The 24,427-nt window shown below is 48.8% G+C and overlaps 1 protein-coding gene and 1 non-coding gene across 4 annotated transcripts; one reads left to right on the forward strand and one right to left on the reverse strand.

The window, feature by feature from the left end:
• Positions 1-2,518: 2,518 nt before the first annotated feature.
• On the reverse strand, positions 2,519-15,037 carry LOC136161397 (carcinoembryonic antigen-related cell adhesion molecule 6-like). Of its 3 annotated transcripts, none has more exons than XM_065926232.1 (4): positions 14,891-15,037; positions 13,586-13,945; positions 11,163-11,444; positions 2,519-2,660 (listed from the first exon to the last, which is right to left on the reverse strand). In XM_065926232.1, exons 1-4 carry the CDS (start codon positions 14,952-14,954, stop codon positions 2,656-2,658), a joined length of 711 nt encoding a protein of 236 aa, XP_065782304.1. In that variant the 5' UTR covers positions 14,955-15,037; the 3' UTR covers positions 2,519-2,655. The 3 variants fall into 3 exon arrangements, with proteins under 3 accessions (XP_065782304.1, XP_065782302.1, XP_065782303.1); XM_065926230.1 differs by lacking the exon at positions 2,519-2,660 and adding an exon at positions 4,726-4,924; XM_065926231.1 differs by lacking the exon at positions 2,519-2,660 and having other exon boundaries at positions 10,544-11,444.
• LOC136162352 (U6atac minor spliceosomal RNA) lies at positions 10,212-10,336 on the forward strand. Its single transcript, XR_010662148.1, has one exon. It is a non-coding gene; the product is annotated as a U6atac minor spliceosomal RNA (small nuclear RNA).
• Positions 15,038-24,427: the final 9,390 nt, after the last annotated feature.

The following is a 24,427-nucleotide window of genomic DNA, read 5'->3' on the forward strand; positions in this document are numbered from 1 at the left end:
CCCAGTATCTATGGAAACAACATACCAACTGGAAAACCAGGCCCCTGGAAGGAAGAGCCCCAGGGCTCTACATCGCCTAAAAGCATATCCTAATTATCTGTGTGACCAAATAGCATCATACACTCTATGCTTATTGGGGAACAACCACAAGCCTATTGATAATTGTCCACTGTTAACAACCTAGGTTTAAGGCATATGATTTACAGGTTGACTTTGTATCTTTCTTTTCCTTTGTTCAGACTAGTTTCAGGGAATTTGGGGAAGTGGGTTTGGGCACGTACGCTTAAGGTATATAAGATTTTCACAAAAACTGATCGGTGTCCTTGGCTAAGAGGAGACTCTGCCTTGGGCCCACCGGTGTAATAAGCTGCACTCCACTATCTGCATTGTTCTTCTGAGTGAGTTTGTTTCCCAAAACGTGTGGCTACAACAAGAAGACATATGCTTCTTGGCAAGAATGTGATGACAAACCTAGACAGTGTGTTGAAAACCAGAGACATGACTTTGCCAACAAAGGTCCATATAGTCAAGACTATGGTCTTCCCAGTGGTCATGTGTGGTTGTGAGAGCTGGACCATAAAGAAGGTGGAGTGCCAAAGACTCCATGCCTTCAAACTGTGGTGCTGGAGAAGACTCCTGAGAGCTCCTTGGACAGCAAGGAAATCCAACCAGTCAATCTTAAGGGAAATCAACCTTGAATACTTGTCGGAATGACAGATGCCGAAGCTGAAATTCTAGTATTTTGGTCATCTGATGCAAACAGCTGACTTATTGGGAAAGTCCCTGATGCTGGGAAAGATTGAGGGCAGAAGGAGAGGAGGATGTCAGAGGATGAGACTGCAGGATGACATCACCGATGCAATGGACATGAACTTGGTCAAACTTCGGGAGATGGTGAGGAACAGAGAGGCCTGTCGTGCTGCAGTCCTTGGGGTCACAAAAGTCGGACATGACTGGGAGACTGAACAACCACCACCAACAAGAGCTGACTGCCCCCTCCACCCCAAAGTGATAATCCCTTCTTCTGTAGGCATTTCTTGAAATGAAGCCCATGAAGTTCTTTAAACATACCTGCATTTTTAAAATTAAGAATTACTTATGGACCTAGACAAGTAGTTGTTTAGTTACTTTTAGTAGGTTCTCTGGCAGCTCAGTGGTAAAGAATCCTCCTGCCAATGAGGAGACGGGTTCAATCCCTGGGTTGGGAAAATTCTCTGGAGGAGGAAATGGCAACCCACTCCAGTATTCTTGCCTGGGGGAAATCCCATGGACAGAGGAGTCTGGCTGGCTACAGTCCATGGAGACCAAAAGAACAGGACACAACTGAGCATGCATGCACTCACGCAGTAGGATCTCTAAAGACAAGCTTTCCAAAGGAACTGGTGGTGTAGGGTAAAGGAGTTGGAGAAAGCAAGGTTCCGGAAAAGAACGAGACCAGCACTTTACAGGAATAGATCACTTTTAATGAGGCGAGAAGAGGCAACAGTCAGATTAGTGAGCTGCTGCACTAACCCAAGAAATGAGTAAGTATATATAGGCATATTGGTGGAAATCTAGTCATAAGGGGGCCTGTTCTTCTCCAAGGTTGTTCGGAGTAGTTATCTCTTAAACGGCTGTGGCAAGGAATTCTGGAGATCGGCCAGAGGCTGAACCTGCTGGAAGCTTGGCGTAATCAACCTTAATGTCCATTTTCTTTTTCCTTCAGTGAGAGAGTTCTTTGTTTTGCATAAAATGGTGGGGAGGACCCAGAGGGGAGTTTTAACTCTAGGTTATTTTGAGCCATGTAATTTTCCTTCAGGTGGTCTTCTAGGTAAGCATCAAGGTGTTTAAGCCCTGGTCCTGCAGGTAGACAACCTTGATAGGGGACAAAGCTGTCGAATTTGCAGTCCTAACTCGATTATATATGTATTTCATGTGGATGTTGAGTTCATACTGGACTTTGAAGAGCTTTTCCTTTTCTTCTCTCTCCTTTTCTGACACATGCATTTCAGTGAGAAGGACATAACTTGGAACTTTGTGGCAAATTCAAGTTAGACCCCAATAGGCCAGGACTGGGGTGGGAAGCACAGTTTACAATAGCTGAGACATGGAAGCAACCTAGGTGTCCATCACAAGATGAATGGATAAAACTGTGGGACATAGACACAATGGAATACTACTCAGCCAGTGTACTCTGAATAAGCAAGATTACAGCTGGTCTAGGTCAGCAAATGGGGAGGGGCAGAGATTCTGACAACTGTCTCCCAAGGTCCTCTCTGCCAAAGTTCAATGACCAGGAAGTTTGGGTTTCCTACAGACCTCCTCGTGGATGTGCCTTTTCATCTACTGACACCAAAGGAAAGGACTGTGACCACGCAGCCTGGAGGAGCCTTGTTAGAGGATTACAGGAGAGTTGGGGAAAGACTGTCTTCCATTTTCCCTAATGGTGAAAGAATCTCCTAGTGATGGAATAAGAACCTTGAGATGTCAGCAGTGTCATGAGCACTATCTCTTCTTTTTTTTGCACTCCTCCTCCTTTTTGTTTCTCTTCTCCCCGCCTCGTCCCTCTTCTTCACTTCTCTGTAAACTGTTTCTGTGGCTGTTGGAGATGGGGGACCTGAAGTTGCTTTGTTTGATTCCTGGGCATTAAAGTTCAGAGAAGACTGTGCACCTTTGTCAGTCTGAAAGGCATCAACAGTGGTTGTTTAAGTCAGCGTCACGGGCCAGGCCCTCACCATGTGCAGGGTGATTCAGCACCCCAGGCTTCCATCCCTTTGAAACTTTTAGCTTCAGAGAAAGGCTTTTATTACCCATTTTTTTTCTGCTTGCTAACGTTCTGTTGGGTGATCATTAGAAGAGATAGATTATGAAATTCTACAATGGATATGAAGAAGGAAACAGAACAGGCTCCATTTGAAAGCAGGACTCCACCTTGGGCCATACTGTGGACTTTGAGCTATATGCCCAGTATCTATGGGAACGACATACCAACTGGAAAACCAGGCCCCCTGGGTGGAGAGTCGGGCTCTCCATCGCCTAAAAAACCCCTAATTATCTGTGTAACCAAATAGAATCATACATTCTATTATGCTTATTGGGGTATGATCACAAGCCTATTGATATTTGTCCACTGTTAACTACCTAGGCTTAAGACATATGAATCGTGGGTTAACTTTGATTGTATCTTTCTTTTTCCCTTGTTCAGACTAGTTTCGGGGAATTTGGGGGAGGTGGGTTTGGGCACGTACGCTTAGGGTATATAAGGTTTTCACAAAAACTGGTCGGGGTCCTTGGCTAAGAAGAGACTCTGCCTTGGGCCCGCCGGTGTAATAAACTGCACTCCACGATCTGCATTGTCCTTCTGAGTGAGTTTCCCGGAAAGCGTGGTTACAACAGATACAATGATAGAGCAATGAGAATAAATTAAGCACAACAGCATACAATGAGATGGATGACTCTCATGATTTTGAATGAGAGAACCAGACACATTAAGGACGTACTGTGTCTTTCCTGTGTGGACGAGCAAGAACAGGCAGACCTATCTCATGCATTGGAAGTGAGGATGCTGGTTACTCTTTGAAGGGAACTAACTGGAGGTCTTCTTTAGGGTAGGAATGACACATTGATTGATTGATTTGGGTGTTGCTAACCTGGATTGTTCAACTCCTGAAAGTTCATAGATTTTTTTAGAAACAGGTTTTTAAAAATTTATTTATTTTTGGCTGCACTAGATCTTCGTGGCTGCAAACAGTTTTCCTCTAGTTGTGGGTAGCCGGGCTCCTTTTCATTGCAGTGCGCAGGCTTTTCATTGGGGTGGCTTCCCTTGTCGCCTTGCCTGGAGACTTCCATAGACAGAGTAGCCTGGCAGGCTATAGTCCATTTGGTCACAAAGAGTTGGACACGACTGAATGACTAACACTTTCACTTTCTGTGGAGGCTGAACCCTGTGCTACTGCAGCTGTTGACCTTCAACACCCACTGAGGGAATTCAGGGTGGCATGAGGCACTCTGTGCTCCAGGGAATCTGGTGGGGTAGCTGGATATTTTCAGGAACTGATTTCATGATTCCCATCCTTGCATCTCCTCATCTCTAGAAAAGCACTAAATCCCGTCATGATGACATTACCTCCTCACGTCTTGCAGAAAGCCTCTTATAAAGTAAGCGCTTAACTGCCTTGAACTCCCCCTTCAATGAAATCTTATATATTGACCTTCCCCGACTGCCTCTTCAGAGCAGGCTATCAGAGCTATCTGAGGTGCTGCCTCCCGGGTTGCAGTCCTCATTTTGCTCCAAATAAAACGTAACTCGCAGCTCTCAAGTTGTTCACCTTTTTTAGTTGACACCCCTCTAAATCAGATGGGGGTGGGAATAGCCATGTCCAAGAGAGAGGGGAATTCAGGAAGCATGAAGACCAGGGAAGAGGAGACCCATAAAAATCAGTGCTGAGAAGTAGGGCTTTAGGAAAACTGAGGAACAGATCCAGGCCAGAGATGGAGACGAAGTCTCCTTCCCTCTCCCAAGCAGGGCAGTCAGTCTCGAAGAAAGTGGAACAAGAGGAAAGGTGGCATACCCTATTGTTTATTTGAAAAACAGAAAATACACCAGGGCTGCTATCAGACTCAAACAAACTGAGGTTACAATCAGGATGCCGACAACAGTACCAGTTGTGAGGTCAAACAGAGAGGCTGTCATGGAAAGAAAAGAAAAGAATGAATGAAAGTGACATTATTTTACAGTGGGAGGTGTTCTACGAAAGAGCTGTCAACATTAAGTAGTCTCTACTTGTGCCTTCAAGAAATCGATTTTCTCTGGGACAGCTGTTGTGTGGTGGTTAGGTGACGAGATCCTTGTGATTTTCTTTCTCTCTCCATGTATTTCTAGGTTGGTGACCAGAGTTGCCTCAGTTCCAATCTGGCCTTTTCTGCACACATATATTTCTAAAGGCTTTGGAAATGTAAGAAGGACTGATGGTTATTTTTGTATGTTACTATTTCCCCCCTTTCCATGGTTTTGTAACTTCCCACCTTTTCCTGGGGCTTCCCTGGTGGCTCAGTTGGTAAAGAATCTGCCTGCAATGTAGCAGATATGAGTTTGATCCCTGGGTCGGGAAGATCCCCTGGAGGAGGAAATGGCAACCCACTCTAGTATTTTTGCCTGGAGAATTCTATGGACAGAGGAGCCTGGGGGGCTACAGTCCATGGGATCACAGAGTAGGACACGACTGAGTGACTAGCCCACACATCACTTCCCACCTTTTCATGACTGCATCTTTCTCTGGGTACCAGGTGTGACAGCTATAAATATATGCTTCTCAGGTGTCTTGTGGTGGGCATTTATGGATGGAAAGCCCTCTGAATTCACTGCCCCTTTGCACAGAGAACAACATTCACACTGGCTCCCAGTAAGGACGTGAATTCAATAATTCTATGAGAAATGATAGGGCCTTCCCTGGTAGCTCAGCTGGGAAAGAATCTCCCTACAATGCAGGAGACCCCAGGTTGATTCCTGGGTTGGGAAGACCTGTTGGAGAAGGGATAGGCTATCCACTGCACTATTCTGGCCTGGAGAAGCTCTACACAGTCAGCAAAAACAAGACCAGGAGCTGACTGTGGCTCAGATCATGGACTCCTTATTGTAAAACTCAGACTTAAATTGAAGAAAGTAATGAAAAGCACTAGACCATTCAGGTATGACCTAAATCAAACCCCCTATGATTATACAGAGGAAGTGACAAACAGATTCAAGGGATTAGATCTGATAGACAGAGTACCTGAAGAACTATGGATGGAGGTTCATGACATTGTACAGGAGGCAGTGATCAAGACCATCCCCAAGAAAAAGAAATGCAAAGAGGAAAAATGGTTGCTGAGGAGGCCTTACAAATAGCTGAGAAGAGTAGAGAAGCTAAAGGCAAAGAAGAAAAGGAAAGATATACCCATCTGAATGCAGAGTTCCAAAGAATAGCAAGGAGAGATAAGAAAACCTTCCTTAGTGATCACTGCAAAGAAATAGAGGAAAACAATAAAATGGGAAAGATTAGAGATCTCTTCAAGAAAATTAGAAATACCAAGGGCACATTTCATGTAAAGATGGGCACAATAAAGGACAGAAATGTTATGGACCTAACAGAAGCAGAAGATATTAAGAAGAGGTGGCAAGAATAAACAGAAGAACCATACAAAAAAGATCTTCATGACCCAGATAACCGCAATAGTGTGATCACTTACCTAGAGCCAGACATCCTGGAATGCAAAGTCAAGTGGGCTTTAGGAAGCATGACTACAAGCAAAGCTAGTGGAGGTGATGGAATTCCAGTTCCAACGACTTAACTGAATTGATGAGAAATGATCTTCCTCCATGGGTAACTTTAGCTCAAGGACTCCCCATCAGCTTTTCAGACACTCTCTAAAACTGCACTGCAGCCTAAAACTTCCTTCCTTCTCTTTCTTTTTCACTTGGGTCAGATATGCCTTGTGGTCTGAGGACCTTCCCAGGCTCCTCCCACTCCTGCCCCACTTTCCTAAACCAGCATTCTCCCAGTAAATGTCTTGTATGTCTCGTGTCATCTTGGCTGCATCTGAAGGATGAAAAGTATCATATCAGACAAGAAACCTTGCAGTCAAATCCTTTTTATTTCTTCTTCCATATTTAGTCAGTAACATGTTCCTATGAGTCTTTTGTTTTATCCTTTCCCTCCCTTCCAATATGTAATGTTTTTTGCATCACTTTCTCTTTTATTTCTGTTTTCTTCACTAGTCAACTCAAATCTGAAGATGAATGCTGATGTTAGCTATTGTTATGAGGTACTTATTATTATATGACAGACTCTCTGCTATATACTTTACACATACCACATTTGATTCATATAATAACCCTGCCAGGTCAACATTCAGTTCAGTTCAGTCGCTCAGTCGTGTTTGACTCTTTGCGACCCCATGGTCTGCAGCACACCAGGCTTCCCTGTCCGTCACCAACTCCCAGAACTTGCTCAAACTCATGTCCATTGAGTCAGTGATGCCATCCAACCATCTCATCCTCTGTGGTCCCCTTCTCCTGCCTTCAATCTTTCCCAGCATCAGGGTCTTTTCCAATGAGTCAGTTCTTTGCGTCAGGTGGCCAAAGTATTGGAGTTTCAGCTTTAGCATCAGTCCTTCCAATGAGTATTCAGGACTGATTTCCTTTAGGATTGACTGGTTGGATCTTCTTGCAGTCCAAGGGATTCTCAAGAGTCTTCTCCAACACTACAGTTCAAAACCATCAATTCTTTGGCACTCAGCTTTCTTTATAGTCCAACTCCCACATCCATAACCATAGCTTTGACTAGATAGACCTTTGTCTCTGTTTTTTAATATGCTGTCTAGGTTGGTAATAGTTTTTCTTCCAAGGAGTAAGCATCTTTTAATTTCATGGCTGCAGTCACCATCTGCAGTGATTTTGGAGCCCAAGAAAATAAAAGTCTGTCACTGTTTCCACTGTTTCCTCATCTATTTGCCATCAAGTGATGGGACCGGATGCCATGATCTTCGTTTTTTGAATGTTGTGTTTTAAGTCAGCTTTTTCATTCTCCTCTTTCACTTTCATCAAGAGGCTCTTTAGTTCCTCTTCACTTTCTGCCATAAGGGTGGTATCACCTGCATATCTGAGGTTATTGATATTTCTCCTGGCAATCTTGATTCCAGCTTATGCTTCATCGAGCCTGGCATTTCACATGATGTACTCTATATATAAGTTAAATAAACAGGGTGACAATATACTGCCTTGACATACTCCTTTCCCAATTTGGAACCAGTCTGTCGTTCCACGTCCGGTTCTAACTGTTGCTTCTTGACCTGCATACAGATTTCTCAGGAGGCAGGTAAGGTGGTCTGGTATTCCCACCTCTTAAGAATTTTCCACAGTTTGTTGTGATCCACACAGTCAAAGGCTTTGGTGTGATCAATAAAGCAGAAGTAGATGTTTTTCTGGAATTCTCTTGCTTTTTCTATGATTCAATGGATTTTGGCGATTTGATCTCTGGTTCCTCTGTCTTTTCTAAATCCTGCTTGAACATCTGGAATTTCACAGTTCATGTACTGTTGAAGCCTGGCTTGGAGAATTTTGAGCATTACTTTGCTAGCGTGTAAGATGAGTGCAATTGTATGGTAGTGTGAACATTATTTGGCATTGCCCTTCTTTGTGATTGGAATGAAAACTGACCTTTTCCAGTCCTGTGGCCACTGCTGAGTTTTCCCAGTTTGCTGGCATATTGAGTGCAGGTCAACATTATTCCACTTGATAGATGAAAACTCCGAGACTTCCAGTGATGATAAAAAAAAAAGGTACCCAAAGTCATATAACTAATAAGAGGTGGATTTAGTGTAGTCCTTGACTGTAGGAATACCTGATTTTATAGAGCCCAATGGTAGTAATAGTAATAATAGCATTTAATAGTTATGGAACATTTCCTCAGCGTGTGGCATTTTACTAAGGGTTTAATTGAATAGTACATTAAATCTTTGAAACAATGACATGAAGCAGAGACTTTTTAGTATGATTTCAGTTGAGGACTCTGAGGCTCAGTGAAGTTAAGAATCTCATGCAAGAATTTATCATTGTAAATGGTTACCTTAAAAAAGAAGAAAGATCTCAAATCAACAACCAAACGAAGGAACTAGCAAGAGAAGAACAAACCATACCATAAGCTAGCAGAAGGAAAGACAAAATAACAGAGTGGAGATAAATAAAATAGAGAATGGAAAAGTAATAGAGAAAAAACAATAAAACAAGAAATTGGTTCTTCAGAAAAGAATAAGAAAGGCTTCCCTGGTGGCTCAGTGGTAAAGCATTTGTCTGCCAATTCAAGAGACGTCGGTTTGACCCTTGATCTGGGAAGATCCCACACGCCGCAGAGCAGCTGAGCCTGTGCTCCACAACTACTGAGCCTGTGCTATAGAGCCATGGACTTGCAGTTACTGAGCCCACGGGCTGCAACTACTGAAGTCCGCAGGCCCTAGAGCCCATTCTCCAGAACAAGAGAAGCCACCGCAATGAGACTCCCGTGCACTGCAACTGGAGAGTAAACCCCACTCACCACAGCTCGAGAAAAGCCAGCACAGCAATGAAGATCCAGCATAGCAAAGTAAATAAATAACTGGGGGCAAAAGATGAACAATTTTGACAAAACTTTAACTAGACTGATCAAGAAAAACAGGGAAGATTCAGATTACTAAAATCAGGAAGGAAAGTGGGGACATTGCTACTAATTCTCAAGAAGTGATGAGTTATAGGAGTATTATGAATAACTGCATGCCAACAAATTGCATAACGTCAGTAAAATGGACAAATTCCTAGAAACACAGATGCTACTAAAGTGGAATCACAAAGACTGCGACCCCATGGACTGTAGCCCGCCAGGCTCCTCTGTCCATGGACTTCTCCAGGCAAGAATACTGGAGTGGATTGCCATGCCCTCCTTCAGGAGAATCTTCCTGACCCAGGGATTGAACCTGTGTCTCTTACATTTCCTGCCTTGGCAGACAGGTTCTTTACTACTCACGCTACCTGGGAAGCTCCAGTGTTATAGAGGCCATATATTAAAACCCGTATCTAACACCATTCTAAGTGTGAAAGACTGAAAGTTTTCCCTCTAAGATCAAGAACAAGATAAGGATACCTACTTTTGCCACTTCTATTCAAAACAATATTAAAAGTAATAGACAGGACTTCCCTGGTGGCTTAGTGGTAAAGAGTCCACCTGCCAATGCAGGAGACATGGGTTCCACCCCAGTCTGAGAAGATCCCATATTCAATGGAGTAATTAAGCCTATGTGAAAAAGCCCACACAGCTACAAAGACCCAGCCTGGCCAAAAATAAATAAAAAAATTATTTTTAAAATTAATTAATAAAAAAGTGCCCATTGCATTAAGAACCTATACCAAGTATCTCATTTAATTCTAATAAAACTTTGTGAATTACAAAAAATAGCATTTAAAAAAAGTAACAGACCAATTCAGTGCCAAAGAAAGAAAAAAGAAAAGATATTGAAATTGTAAATTAAGAAGCAAAATTAACTGTTTGCAGAGGATGTGGCCTTATATATTAACAGAAAACCCTAATTTCACAAAAAACTGTTAGGTCTAATAAACAAATTTGATAGAGCTTCAGGATATGAAACCAACACATAAATACAGTTTTATTTCTATATATGAACAGTGAACAATATGAAAAGAAAGTTTTAAAACTTCTCTTTATATATTGTACGAAGGAGATAAGGCTAACACTCCCCTCGACAAAAATGGCAGAGGCCTTTGGACCTGACAATATGCATACAGTTAAAGCATTGCTACCTGAATCATAGTATCTAACCATCATTTTTATAAAAATAAATTCCACTTATAACAGCATCAATAAGAATAAAATTTAGGAATTTTGGACCTGACAGACTTGTACAAGAGAAACTAAAAAAAAATTTTTTTCAAAGGAAAAACATAGTATAAGAAATTAAAGAAGACATGAATAAATGTAAAGTGTTCATGGACTGGAAGACTTAATATTGCTTAGATGACAGTACTAAGCAAGGTGAACTGGATAGATGTGGGTAACAACTGCAAAATAATATGAATGAACTTAATACCACTGAGCTATAAACTTCAAAATTATTTACATGATAAATCTTACTTTTTTTTTTTTACCTTATAAAGACAGTGTACCAGAAAAAAAAAATCTTGTGTAAGGTCACAGAGTAGATGCCAGCCCCAGGATTAGAAACTTACTGTATTTTTTTTTCTGTGTGCGTGTGTGTGTGTGTGTGTGTGTGTGCATGTTTGCGTGTGTGTGTTAGTCGCTCAGTCATGTCCAACTCTTTGGGACCCCCTGGACTGTAACCTGCCAGGCTCCTCTGTCCATGGAATTCTCTAGGCAAGGATATTGGAGTGGGTAGCCATTCCCTTCTCCAGGGGAATCTTCCCAATCAGGGATCAAACTTGGATCTCCTACACTGCAGGCAGGTTCTTCATCCTCTGAGCCACCAGGGAAGCCCCTCCACCTTTTTTTTCAGAGATAGAGCTATTAAGATTTTGCTGGCTTTTTATTGTAATGGTCTCCTCACTGATATTCTGCCTGCTGTGACCTCAAGCCATCGTGCCTCCCGTTGGTGGAGCCGTCCTGCTGGGAAGGTGGAACACAGGACACGCAGTCACTTACATTTCTTCGCCTTCAGCTCAAAGATCCCACTTTTGTTGGAAGTGCCTATGTTGAAGATCTCACACTGATACTTCCCAGCATTCTCCTCCTTGATGGGGTCTATGGTGAGTTTCTTCCCGTCCTCGGACAGGAAGATGTTCTTTGTGGTTTTTATATACTGGCCGTTGCAGATCCACTTGATGGTGATGTCAGTTTCGTTTGTGTTACAGGTAATGACCACCTTGTTCTCTTTATCTCTGTCCATGGGGTCGCTGACTTGGATGGAGGGCTGCTGCAGCAGGCCTGTGGAGAGAACAGAGGAGGTGACTGAGACTAGGTCAGTGGCCTGGGGCCATGCTCCTTCCTCGGGTGTCTTAGCCACTGCCGGGGCCCAGTGAGCTCTGTAAAGGCGACCCCAAGGAGGACCCTGAGCCTGTGAACAAGGTCGTGGGTCTCTCTTCAAGAGAGGATGTGTAAGGAGAAGGCTCGCTTTCCTCCCTCACCCCAACAATACCTGGATGACCCTGACCCGTCCATGAGACATCTCTGTAGTACCTTCTCAACCCATGTATACAGCATCCTCAGCCTGAAGTGAAATTTTTCCTGTGAACTTTGATGGACCCTTCCCTAGAACTTCCTTTGGTTCTAAAAAGTTTCAGGTCTCATTCATTATATACCCTTCTGTGTGTTACGGAAGACAGTTGTGCCACACCTGTGTTTCTGTGGGGCCGAGGGAACTTTACACAAAGCAGGAAAGGCAATTACTTCTCTTTAAAAAATTTATTACTGGCTTTCCCGCAGAATCAGAGGTAAAAGATCTGCCTGCCAATGCAGGAGACGTGGGTTCGACCCCTAGGTCGGATAGATCCCCTGGAGAAGGGCATGGCAACCCACTCCAGTGTTCTTGCCTGGGAAATCCCATGGACAGAGAAGCCTGGAGGGTTATGGTCCACGGAGTCACAAAGAGTCAGACCTGACTGAGCAACTAAGAAACAACAACAAAATAATTTATTAGGGAAAGAGGATGACCATGTCCAGTCTCCCGGTCTAGATGTATATAGTGACAGTGACCCTCTGAGCTTGGTACAATCTTATTGGAAAGATTTCCAACCACAACCACCCCTCATTTTCCATCACTCTGTGTCTGAGACATTAATGTGTTACTCCCATCATAAAATGATGACAGCAGAAGCTCATTCTCCTGGTGACCTGGGGAAAGTGGCTCATGCTGGAGTCCCACAGAGGCTGCTGCTCCCAGATTTCTGAGTCCTTTACTATCGCCTAGGAGGGTGTGCCTGGCTGCACAAGTCAGGCTGGGAACAGGGTAGTCAGTCAACTGGGGAAATATCTGTGGAAGGCTTAAGGGCAGGGAGTGGGGGCTTCCCTGATGGCTCAGCTGGTAAAGAGCCTGCCTGCCAATGCAGGAGACATAAGAGATGTGAGTTCGATTCCTGGGTCGGGAAGATTCCCTGGAGAAGGAAACGGCAACCTGCTCTAGTATTTGTGCCTAGAGAATCCCATGGACAGAAGAGCCTGGCGGGCTACAGTCCATCGGGTCGTGAAGAGTTAGACATGACTGAGCGCACATGTTTGCATCTAAGGGCAGGGAAGCTGTGCAGAGCAGGGCCAGTCCTTGATGGAATGAAGAAGAAGGTGAGACACATGGAAAGAGCAGAGAGAGAGAAATGTCCATTTACAAGCGACTTCAAAGTGGGGGTTTCAAGTGACTTCAAACATCCAGAGGTCCAAGAGCCCTACCACTGCCCAGAAGCAGGCCCCCTGCCCCCACCTCTGGAAACCCTCCCACGGCGGAGCAGCCCCACAGCCGCGGTGAGACTCGGCTCCCAGTGCGATTTAGGGGCAGGTGGTCAGAGGATAAACATGGCTCCCCTCCCTGGAGAGACAGGCGGCAGGTGTGGCCAGAGCCTCCTAGGACTCTGCATCCAGAGAAACTCTGGCCTCAGGGAGCTGGGATCACCCGCCCGTCAGCCCCGCCTGGGAGGCCAACACCCACCAGCGGCCCAGGTTCTCCGTGGTCACTGGAGCCGGGACCCTGGGACAGGGTCTGGGGAGGGGCTTCCCCGTGGGCCTGAGCTTCTCTGTGAGGACCCCTCAGGCCAGGCCCCTGCTGAGTCCTGCAGGGTCTTCCTCAGGGTCATGGTCGCAGGGACGGACCCAGGGGGGCTGGACTGAGAGTTCTCTCCCTCTGCTGAGTCCCTCCCATCAGACCGTCCTTCTTTCTGCAGTGTCTGCAGGGTCCAGAGCCTCTGAGTGGAATTCTGACCCTTTGGAGTTCGTCTCCATTATGTGTGTCCTGCACTAAATGTTCAAATCCCAACACCGGACATAATGTAGAGGGAGATGGAGGCACCATCCGGGTCTGTCAGAGCAGAATTCAACCGCTCTCTACCCCAAAACCCTGAGGTCAGAGAGGAAGCACTCACGGTATACGTGGAGGTGTCCAGTCTGTCTTTCTGTCTGTAAATCATGCTTTGTAATGAGCAGGGTGTAGGATCCTGTGTCTTTCTGGGTGACGTGCTGGATCAGCAGGGTTCCATTGGGGTAAAGTGTCTCCCGACCGCTGTGTGCAGGCCCTGTGGTAGTTACATTAGTGGCTATTCTATACGATGCAATTAGCCGGCTGTTTTCTACCCTTTCTCCTGTGTACCAGGTATAGCCTAGAAGATTCTCTGTCACGTTGTGGGCAAGTAGAAGAACATCCGATCCTTCTGCAGCGAGGGGGGGCACCGTTTCAATAGTGAGTTGGGCAGTGGTGGGCGGGGTCCAGAAAGTGAAGAATGAGGCTAGGAGGGAAGAGAGAGAAATCAGTTAATATTCTGACCTGTGTGGGGGACGGGGAAATGGTGCCCTGGGTCCTAAGCAGCTCTCTTCATCCCTCAGCCTTAGTGTGTGTTTGTGTGTGTATGTGTGTGTATATGTGTGTGTCTCTCTGTGTGTGTGGGTGTGTGTGTACATGTGTGTGTGTGCATGTGTGCGTGTGTATGTGTGTGTGTGTGTGTACTCCTGGTTCAAGGTCAGCAGCATGACCCCCATCACTTCAGCCCCTCTGGGCTCTGTATTTCCTCTGTTTCCCCAGCTGTCCCCCGGCTCACTCCCTCGCTGCCCTCACACACATGCTCACACTCAGGGGCCTCTTGGGAGCTGTCCCCCCGACAATGACCAGCTGCTGTAAAGACCCTCCGTGTTCACTTGCTGACCCTTCCCTGTCTGGGTCCTGCATGACGCCTGTCAGCGCCTGACAGCACAGTCTAGATCTCTCTGCTTGTCTGTCTTCCTCCCCACAGAGTGTAAGCTCCGTGAGGGCAGGGGCTTGTCTGATTTTCTTGTACCCAAATTCCTGGTGAAGGAACCTCTACAGCCTGGTGTTTGTCCTTTTAGGAGATGTAGAAAAGGGTGTTGTCTAAGTGTCCTGGTATATTCTTTCTGGAGTAACACCCAGACATAAATTGTTATTATTGCCATCCATCTTCAACGGTTACTGCTCAGTGAAGAATAATTTCTTAAATAACTCACAAAACCAACACCATTTGACGTCTTCCCGCCCCTCACCAACTCTAGTTCATGGAGAGTCCCCTGGGGCTGAGCCCCCACCCTCCCTGCTCCCCGCCCTCTGCCCTCAGGCCTGAACAGAAGTCCTCTGTCCCCTCTCAGAGCCCCGTCTCCCCCAGAGACCAGCCAGTCTCTTGCTCTCCAGTCTCTGCCCACTCCTGAAAACTGTCCCCTCTCACCTGCCAGGAGGAGCCTGTTCCAGGGGACACGCCTCCTGTTTGCAGGGCCTGACGGGGGCTCCATGGGGCCTGCTGTCCGCTGGCCCCTCTCTGTGAGGAGAACTTCCGGTCCAGAAACGCTCACAGGCCCTGCAGTCGCTGTGTGAGCTCTGCTGTCCTTCCCGCTCTGTGCTGGGCCTCCTCCCGGGGCAGGAGCACTTGGTTGGGTCACGTGGCCCGGGGCGGGGCCTCTGCCCAGGCCCCTCCCACTCCCTCCCCGCTCATCCTTCCCTCCCTAGTGGCCCCGCCCCCTTCCCCTTCTGTCTGTGTGTCTATTCCCTGAGCTCTGCTGAGTCCTCTGCTTCTAGAGCAGTGATTCTTCACCTACGCACACACACACACACACAGACACCTACACACATACACCTACAACACACCTACACACAGACACACAGACCTACACACCCTTACACACCCACACACACATTCCTACACACACACACCCCTACACACACTCTTACACACCCCTACACACACACACTCCATACACCTATACACACACACCCCTACAAACACACATCTATACACACCTCTGCACACATACCCCTGCACACACACAGCCCTACACATACACCCCTACACACACACTTGCGTGGACAAGCACAAACCTTGGGTGTCCAGTTAGGGGATCCCCACTCCTCTGGACCAGATGCACACTCAGCCTCCCCCACAGCCCTCCCTCATCCCCTCTGGCTTTTCCCTTCAGAGCAGTAGCCTGGCGGGGGAGGAGCATCAGGAACTCCTATCACAGGGACATCATCCCCACGATGCTTGGGAATCACCTGTGGAGCTTCATGAAGACTGCGAACACTCAGGTGACACCTTCAAAATGTTTTAGCAGCCGCTCAGGTCAAGTGCTTGCCCAGCCTGGCTGAGACTTCATAATGTGGGGCGGGGCAGCCTCTCCCCAACTTTGATGCACAGGGAGGGTCTGAAGATCCTGTTAAAATGCAGAGCCTGACTCAGCAGGGGTGGGGTGGACCTAAGAGTCTGCATCTAACAAGCTCTCAGGTGATGCTGACCATACTGGACTGTGGAGCACACTTTCTATAGCAAGGCTGATGGTGACAAGTCAACCGAGAGGCTGCCGCCCTCCCCCCAGTGTTGGCCTCTGCTGTGTTCTGGTCTGGGGTCTGCCAGCATGACACAGAGACCCTGGGATCTCCAAAATTGGTGATAATTTCTGTGGTGACATAGAAACCCAGATGGGTGCCCCAGGTCTTCCCATTGTTCTCAAATATCTGAGAAGGTTAAGGTTATAGATGACTCTGGAGGAGAGAAAGGGGTCAGCTGAGTGATGACTGGTGAGGGGACCTGACCTCCACCTTAGAGTGTCACCAGCCTGGAGTCTGTTTTCAGGGACAGAGACCCAGACCTGGATGTCAGAAGAGCTGCAGTTCGCAGGTGAGAAGGAAAGGTCTACTGTGTGTCCTGGGAAGAGAGGAACTGGTGCTGGGGGGTGGGCTGACTGTGGGCTCTCTGGTCCTCGGAGGAAGTGTTTGGGGAGTCCCTCCTGCTTCGTGTCTTGGCTCATAAACTGTCCATGTTCCTCCCTGCCATTAAAGCCCTGTCACCCTAGCTGATTTTCCTGTGGTCACTGTGACCTTTCCCATGGATGGTGCCAGGCAGGGATGGGTACTGGCATGACAGGGTGTCCTTAGGCCCGTAGAAGGAGCGTGGGGCACAGAGCAGGCACAATAGGAGGGGCCCCGAGGGTCTGTTTAGAGGGAAGGGTGGATTTCAGGCTCCTTCTCCACCTCCTTCAGTTCAGTTCAGTCACTCAGTCATGTCTGACTCTTTGCGACCCCATGGAATGCAGCACGCCAGGCCTCCCTGTCTATTGCCAACTCCCAGAGTTTACTCAAACTCACGTCCATTGAGTTGGTGATGCCATCCAACCGTCTCATCCTCTGTCGTCCCCTTTTCTTCCTGCCTGCGATCTTTCCCAGCATCAGGGTCTTTTCACATGAGTCAGTTCTTCGAATCATGTGGCCAAAGTATTGGAGTTTCAGCTTTAGCGTCAGTCCTTCCAATGAATATTCAGGACTGATTTCCTTTAGGATGGACTGGTTGGATCTCCTTGCAATCCAAGGAACTCGAGAGTCTTCTCCAACACCACAGTTTGAAAATATCAATTCTTCGGTGCTCAGCTTTCTTTATAGTCCAGCTTTCACATCCATACATGACTACTGGAAACACCATAACTTTGATGGACCTTTGTTGGCAAAGTAATGTCTCTGCCTCCTTAACCAAAGTGAAGTTCACTTATTAATTTCTTGTATGTTCTCTGTCTGACCCGATGTCACCCCCTGGAGGTCATGAGCAGAGCTGGGGCCAGTGTCCAGATGTACCAGGTATGCTGATCAGGCTCCAAAGGGTGTGAGCCAGCCCTGAGCCCCGGGCAGAGGCGGGCTCTGACCCTCAGCCTGGGGCTGGTCAGCCGGGGTGTGGTCACTGTGGGTTCCCAGGCTTCCTGACTCCATCCCAGCGTAGGTTGAGCCCAGGGAGATGATGGGTGTTATCCAGTGTGAGGAGAACCGTCCATCCAGGTGGACGTGTGCTCAGGAGGAGCTCTCAGTCCCTGAGACTTCAAAGGGCTGGTGGGGGAGTCTCTGGGGCTTTAGGGAGAGGGTGGCGGCCTGTGGGCTGGACCCCAGAAGGCCCTGTTCTTGCCCCTCTCACAGCACTGGGGCTGCCCTCAAGTTGTCTGTGTCCCCATCAGTGGTCTGTTCTTGACCTCCCCACGGTGCCAGGACCTGGGGCAGCTCCACCTGGAGACTCCATCACACAGGTTCCCCTGTCAGGGGATGGGAGACCCCCCTGGGACCCCAGCCCCTCTGAGATGGAGCAACTGCAGAAGCTGGGCTCACCTCTTCCACGCTGCTCCAGAAGTTCCCCAACCTTCCCTAGATGCCTGGGGAAGCTGAGATGTCTTCAGGGTCCAGACCCAGGTGACCCCACAGATCAGGGACCTTGTGATGAGGAGCTGCTCTCCTTTTCCTGTGAGTTCATGCTGGGGCTCCCCCCTCCCCAGGGTGACTCCTGACGGGATGGAAGATCGGGAGTCTGAGCCAGATCAGGTCTCCATGAGAAGGGGAAGGTCTCAAGCTGCTGGCCCAGGCCTTCTAGGGAGACTACAAGATTCTTCCCCAGTAGAGATGGGAGGGGGTGTGATTATCTCAGAATGAGCAGGAGTCTGACTCCTCACAGTTAAGAGGACCCTGTCATCTCCCTGGGTCAGGAAGATTCCCTGGAGAAGGAAATGGCAACCCACTCCAGTATTCTTGCCTGGAGAATTCCATGGACAGAGGAGCCTGGCAGGCTCCAGTCCATAGGGTCACAGAGAGTTGGACATGACTGAAGCGACTTAGCACTTAGCATGTCCTCTCTCCTGATTCCTGGAGGAATCAAGTCCTGTCATGGAGCAGCAGCCGTAGACACTTGCAGATCTCCTCCCAGGCTGATGCCAGTGCTCCTGTGTCCCCAGGAAATATTCTCTGACCTTTAGGTGTCACACTAGGGGTGGACCATTGTGTGGTATCCCTCATCCATTTTATGAGTGTTTATTGATCATCTATGACTGAGTGCACACACGCTGTTGAATATCTTGTCTGGCTTCCATTTCATCATTCCAGAGCAGAACCTTCTGTTCAGAGCTCCCCGTGGTCTCAAGGAAGTAACTGTTAGTTGCTCAGTTATACCCGACTCTTGGCAACCCCATTGACTACAGCCCACCAGGCTCCTCTGTCCATGGGATTCTCCAGCCAAGAATACTAGAGTGGGTTGTCATTTCCTTCTCCAGAGGATCTTCCCAATTCGGGGACTGAAACTGAGTTTCCTGCATTGCAGGCAGATCTTTACCATCTGAGCCACCAGGGAAGCCCCGATGAACACATTTGCCGTCAGGGGATTAATGTGGAAGTCCCTTGCCCTGGCTCCGCCCCCTGCTCTCCTAGTTGGCTCTCAAAGAAGAGTGAGTCCTCATTATCACTCTGCCTCCCATCCCTGAGTTGCCCGACGTCTCACACAGCCTCCCTGGCCCAACAGTCTGGTTGCTGGGTGCTCTTGAAGCCGAGTTGACCACAACCCAGAGCTTCAGCTGATCCTTCTAGTACTGGGGAGAAGGTCCAGGTGACAGCATCAGGCAGTTTGTAGGAACTTGCCTCCGAGGTTTGACGACCACCACTTGAGGGACCTGGTGGGTTCCTCCCAGTGGCATCTTGGCAGGGGGCGCAGATCAGGTGCTTGAGGTGTTCGGGTGCCCATGAGACCTGAGGGTAGAATCACTGCCTTCCAGTAGGATTGAGCTTCAGGAGTTTCCGATGTCCCTGGACAAGGCTGGAGGTGAAGCCTCTGGTTCTGGTGATGTTTTAGACTGAGCGACTAAAAGCCAGAGACCGCCTGGGCGACCGCAGGGCCCTGCATCCAGTAATTAGCCTCCCACTGAATTCAGGGGCTTCGTGGCTGAAAGCCAGCTCAGGGGAACAGGTGGGGGTGGCTTCTCTGTTCTCCTGAGGACCAGGGGAGCCCGAGCCTCAGCTTATCCTGCCGCTGGTCACAGGCAGTTGGCTCTGGGAGACGGCCCAGGAGCAACCTCCAGTTTTTTATTTGACTTTAAGTGGAAATGAAAGTGAAAAGTGAAAATGTTAGTCAGTCAGTCATGTCCAACTCTTTGCCACGCTATGGTCTGTAGCCCACCAGGCTCCTCTGTCCACGGGTTTCTCCAGGAAAGAATATTGGAGTGGGTTGCCATTCCCTTCTCCAGGGGATTTTCCTGACCCAGGAATCAAACCCACATCGCTTACATCTCTTGCATTCACAAGCAGGTTCTTTACCACTAGTGCCACAGGCAGCCATAAATTAACCCCCCCTAAATATGCCTCCTGAACCCGACAGAGCCCTTTGTCCAAGGTCAGCCCCAGTCTCAGCTCCCCGGGGTCCTCTTTGCGCCTCTTCTAGCACGATCAGTCCACTAGAGGGCACTCACGCTCCGCTTTTGCCATCACCTGAGCCCAATGCCCGTGTGTTCACTGCCACACCCACCAGCCCTCAATCGCTCTCTAGGTTTGCTCGGGGCGAAGCCCCTGGGACAGACATCAAGGTCCTCCAGGAAGAACCTCATGTGGAGGAGGTGGCAAGGTGGACGGATGACCTGGAACCCACCGCGGGACCCACGTCACTGCCGCAGGGGACAGCTCCAGGCACAGAGGGCAGTGTGGGCTGGACACGGGTGCCCAGACACCTAGGCCACCGGCGCAGGCACTGGGGGAAACAGCTGTGAGTCTGCGGCCCCGTCACTGAGGATCTGTGCATGTGGCCTTGGCTGGGCTGCTGAGGAACCTTCCAGAATAAACCCTCCACAGCAGGAGACAAGTCCTCCCGGGCACTTCAGGGACCCCATGCCAGGAAGAGTCAGGGGAGATGCATCCATCACTGCGGCACAGGTTCTCCCGAGGCCTGAGGGAGCAGGTGGGGTCCCAGGTTCACCGTCAACTGCAGATCAGCACCCGGGGTGCTGGAACGGTGAGGTCCTGCTACCCGGCCTCTCAGGACACCATTCCTACGCTTGACACCCCTCCCCACTCCCCGCAGTGCCCACCCCTCTGAGACCATCTGTCCACCACTGTTCCATCTCAGCCCTCACAGCATACTCTGAGTGAGTCTGTCACTCAGACTGACCCCGAGACATCACGTGGGTCACTCCATCCCTTTGCTTTGATCCTGATGCCTGTCTGGGGCTGTGCAGTCCTGGAGTTTCCAGTTCCCTGGATATAGTGGACACAGTTACAGTTCATGCGTGCCTTCCCTTATTAATCAAATGAATGTTTGAATACCTGTGTGCCTGGCATACCAGACTCTGCAATTGTGGGGTAGACAAAGTGGACACAGCCAACTCGCAGGGAACTCACAGTCTAGCCGGGATGACAGTAAGGATCACTTCCACCCTCCTGTGGGCTTGTAGCACCAAACACCCTCCTACACTCTCCTGACCTCATAACTGCCCAGTGATAGGCACTCCTGTCATTATGCCCATCTTATAGCTCAGAAAGTTGAGGCAGGGAGGGAAGGAGCCTCTGTCGAGTGTACCACCCCCTCACAGCTGAGGCACCAGGTCTCCAAGGCCCATTTCCTGATCACTGTCTTGCCTCTGGGCACTCTGTCCTGTCTGTGAAGCTGTGTCCTGCAGTGACCAGGAATGCCCTCGGGCCCCCGTGTGAGCTCTGAGCCTTCCTGTGTGTGTCTAGAGCCAGCTCCACTTCTACCCTTGGCTACTAATGATGTCTATGTCAGGGAGGGCGATGAGTCTCGGGTCTCTGGGCCTGAGGGCTAAGTCAGCTTCTTTCCTGAAGAGGAAATTCCCATAGGTCTTCACGTGGGTCGACACTCCTAATCCAGCAAGGACTTCATGTGGGCCTGAGGCTGGCAGCATGTCTTATCTGTCAGTTTCTCTAGCCTGCTGAGACTTGTAAATAATGTGACACCCTAGGGAACCTTCGGGGCAGTCCTTCTTTCTCCCAAGTGAAGGTTAAAAGTGAAAGTGTTAATCTCTCAGTCGTGTCCAACTCTTTTTGACCTCATGGGCTGTCGCCCGTCAGGCTCCTCTGTCCATGGGATTCTCCAGGCAAGAATACTGGAGTGGGTTGCCATTCCCTTCTACAGGGGATCTTCCCGACCCAGGGATTGAACTTGGGTCTTCTACACTGCAGCCAGATTCTTCACGGTCTGAGTCACCAGGGAAGCCGAAGTGAAGGTCAGGCTGTCCCAAGTCGACCCACAACCCCTTGTCCTAAGAGTAGGAGTCAGGAAACTGAGGGTGGACTGACCATAGATGAGCGGATTGAGTGAAGAATGCTGGAACAGGGCTGTTTGAAGCTGTACTTCACCCCTCCTCCAGGCATGCCCCTTCCTCCTACCTTTCCCTGACTCACTGCCTAACTCCCTCTTTGGGCCAGAACTTCTAAACCTCTCCCCCATTACCGTCTCAAGAGTGTCAGAGACAGGAAAATCGCACTTGAACCATTTCCCACGTTTGAAACACCGAGGGCAGGAGTCGCCCACGGTCACGCAGCGAGTCTGGAGCCGGAGCGGGAACCCTGGTTCGGGACACTCACATTTTGGACTCTCCTCCCACGATCCAATAGTCTCTATGCTGGGTGTGATATTTTGTTCACACATCACCCCCTTCTCTCAATGGATTATCCCCGCACCCAACCAGTGAGCCAGTCCATGGACTCCCCACTTCTCGTGGCGGCGGGCCAGGGCCCTCCCTCCTGCTTCTCATAGGATGTCTAAGGTATCATCAGGGCCACTCCCCAGCCCCGCCTGCTCACCCTTGCTTTGCCTTTTGGCCATCACGGTGGTGGCTATGGCTCTTGGACCCCCCTTGGGCCCTTTTCCAGGCTGGGTCCCCAGTGGCCAAGGCAGCTCCGTTCCCCTGACTTACTTCCTGGGATCATACCCCATGTGGCCACAGGTCTGGAAGGGCTGGGACTCCCCAGGACGCGTGTCCTCCTGTATCCCAGAGAACTGGGCACCCCAGAGAACTGAAAGGCTGCCCCTGCCCGGTGTCTGGCCTGGCCTGCGTGGAAACCCGCCCGGCAAGCGAGGCGCCTGCCCCAGTGGTGCTCAGAGTTCTGTGCCTGGGGGATGAGCATCCGCCCTCGCCTACAGCCTTTCTTAGTTTCTGTTTGATTCCCCCGTGTCCCCGCGGGGAGGTGGCCTGGAGCCGAACAAGGAATCCGAGGCTGGCTGGGGATCCTGGTGCCACCAGCCACCCCTACTGCCCAGCCCCCTACAGGCTGACCCTCTTCTCCAGGCCTCAGCTTCCTCCTCCATCACAGGGGGATCTGGCTCTGTGTCTGGACTGCTGGGGGGTCACCTGAGCTCACCTGACGTTCTGGCAGGTCTTAGTTCTTCTTGACTGAATGAAAGACCATCCCTGGGAGCCCCTCCCCCTCTCCCTTCCTTCAAGCTCAACTCACCTGTGTACTGGTATTGTCTGGGATTCTGGCTGCTGGTTTTCTTCCTGGGTGTTGGTGTGACACCACCCTTATGGTGGAAAGTGAAGAAGAACTAAAGAGCCTCTTGATGAAAGTGAAAGAGGAGAGTAAAAAAGTTGGCTTAAATCTCAACATTCAGAAAACTAAGATCATGGCATCCTGTCCTATCACTTCATGGCAAATAGATGTGGAAACAAGGGAAACAGTGACAGACTTTATTTTGGGGGGCTTCAAAATCACTGCAGATGGTGACTGCAGTCATGAAATTAAAAGACACTTGCTCCTTGGAAGAAAAGCTATGACCAACCTCAGTTCAGTTCAGTTCAGCTGGTTAGTCGTGTCTGATTCTTTGCGACTCCATGGACTACAGCACGCCAGGCCTCCCTGCCCATCGCCAATTCCCAGAGTTTACTCAAACTCATGTCCTTTGAGTTGGTGATGCCATCCAACCATCTCATCCTCTGTCATCCCCTTCTCTTCCTGCCTTCAGTCTTTCCCAGCATCAGGGTCTTTTCCAAATGAGTCAGCTCTTCGCATCAGGTGGCCAAAGTATTGGAGTTTCAGCTTCAGCATCAGTCCTTCCAATGAATATTCAGGACTGATTTCCTTTAGGATGGACTGGTTGGATCTCTTTGCGGTCCAAGGGATAGCATATTAAAAAACAGAGACATTACTTTGCCAATAAGGGTCCATCTAGTCAAAGCTATGGTGTTTCCAGTAGTCATGTATGGATGTGAGAGTTGGACTATAAAGAAAGCTGAGTGCTGAAGAATTGATGCTTTTGAACTGTGGTGATGAAAAAGACTCTTGAGAGTCCCTTGGACTGCAAGGAGATCCAACCAGTCCATCCTAAAGGAAATCAGTCCTGAATATTCTTTGGAAGGATGGATGCTGAAGCTGAAACTCCAATACTTTGGCCATCTTATGTGAAGAACTGACTCATTGGAAAAGACCCTGGGAAAGATTGAAGGCAGGAGGAGAAGGGGATGACAGAGGATGAGATGATTGGATGGCCTCACCGACTTGATGGACATGAGTTTGATCAAGCTTCAGGAGTTGGTGATGGATAGGGAAGCCTGGTGTGCTGCAGTCCATGGGGTCACAAAGAGTCAGACATGATTGAGTGACTGAACTGAACTGTTGCTGGCCCACTGAATCCTGGCATCACTTCATAACCAGGTTGCCCCTTGAAGGCCAGCTTCATTCTGGGGGCCACTGCTCACCCCTCCTGGCTGGCAAATCAGTCTCTAAAGTAAACCCCACATCCAAATCTGCACCAAACTCTATTACCCATTCAAGAAATGTCTTTGCTCTGAACTGGGTTTCTGCATGGTGGTAGGTTTGGTGTGTGTGTGTGTGTGTGTGTGTGTGTGTGTGTGTAATTTAATTAATTTATTTTTATGCTGGGTCTTCTTTGCTATACGGGCTATACCCTAGTTGCAGCGAGCTGTGGTTACTCTCAAGTTGCAGTGTGAGGTTTCTCATCATAGCAGCTTCT

Source organism: Muntiacus reevesi, chromosome 2, assembly GCF_963930625.1.
Source record: "Muntiacus reevesi chromosome 2, mMunRee1.1, whole genome shotgun sequence".
NCBI lineage: Eukaryota > Metazoa > Chordata > Mammalia > Artiodactyla > Cervidae > Muntiacus > Muntiacus reevesi.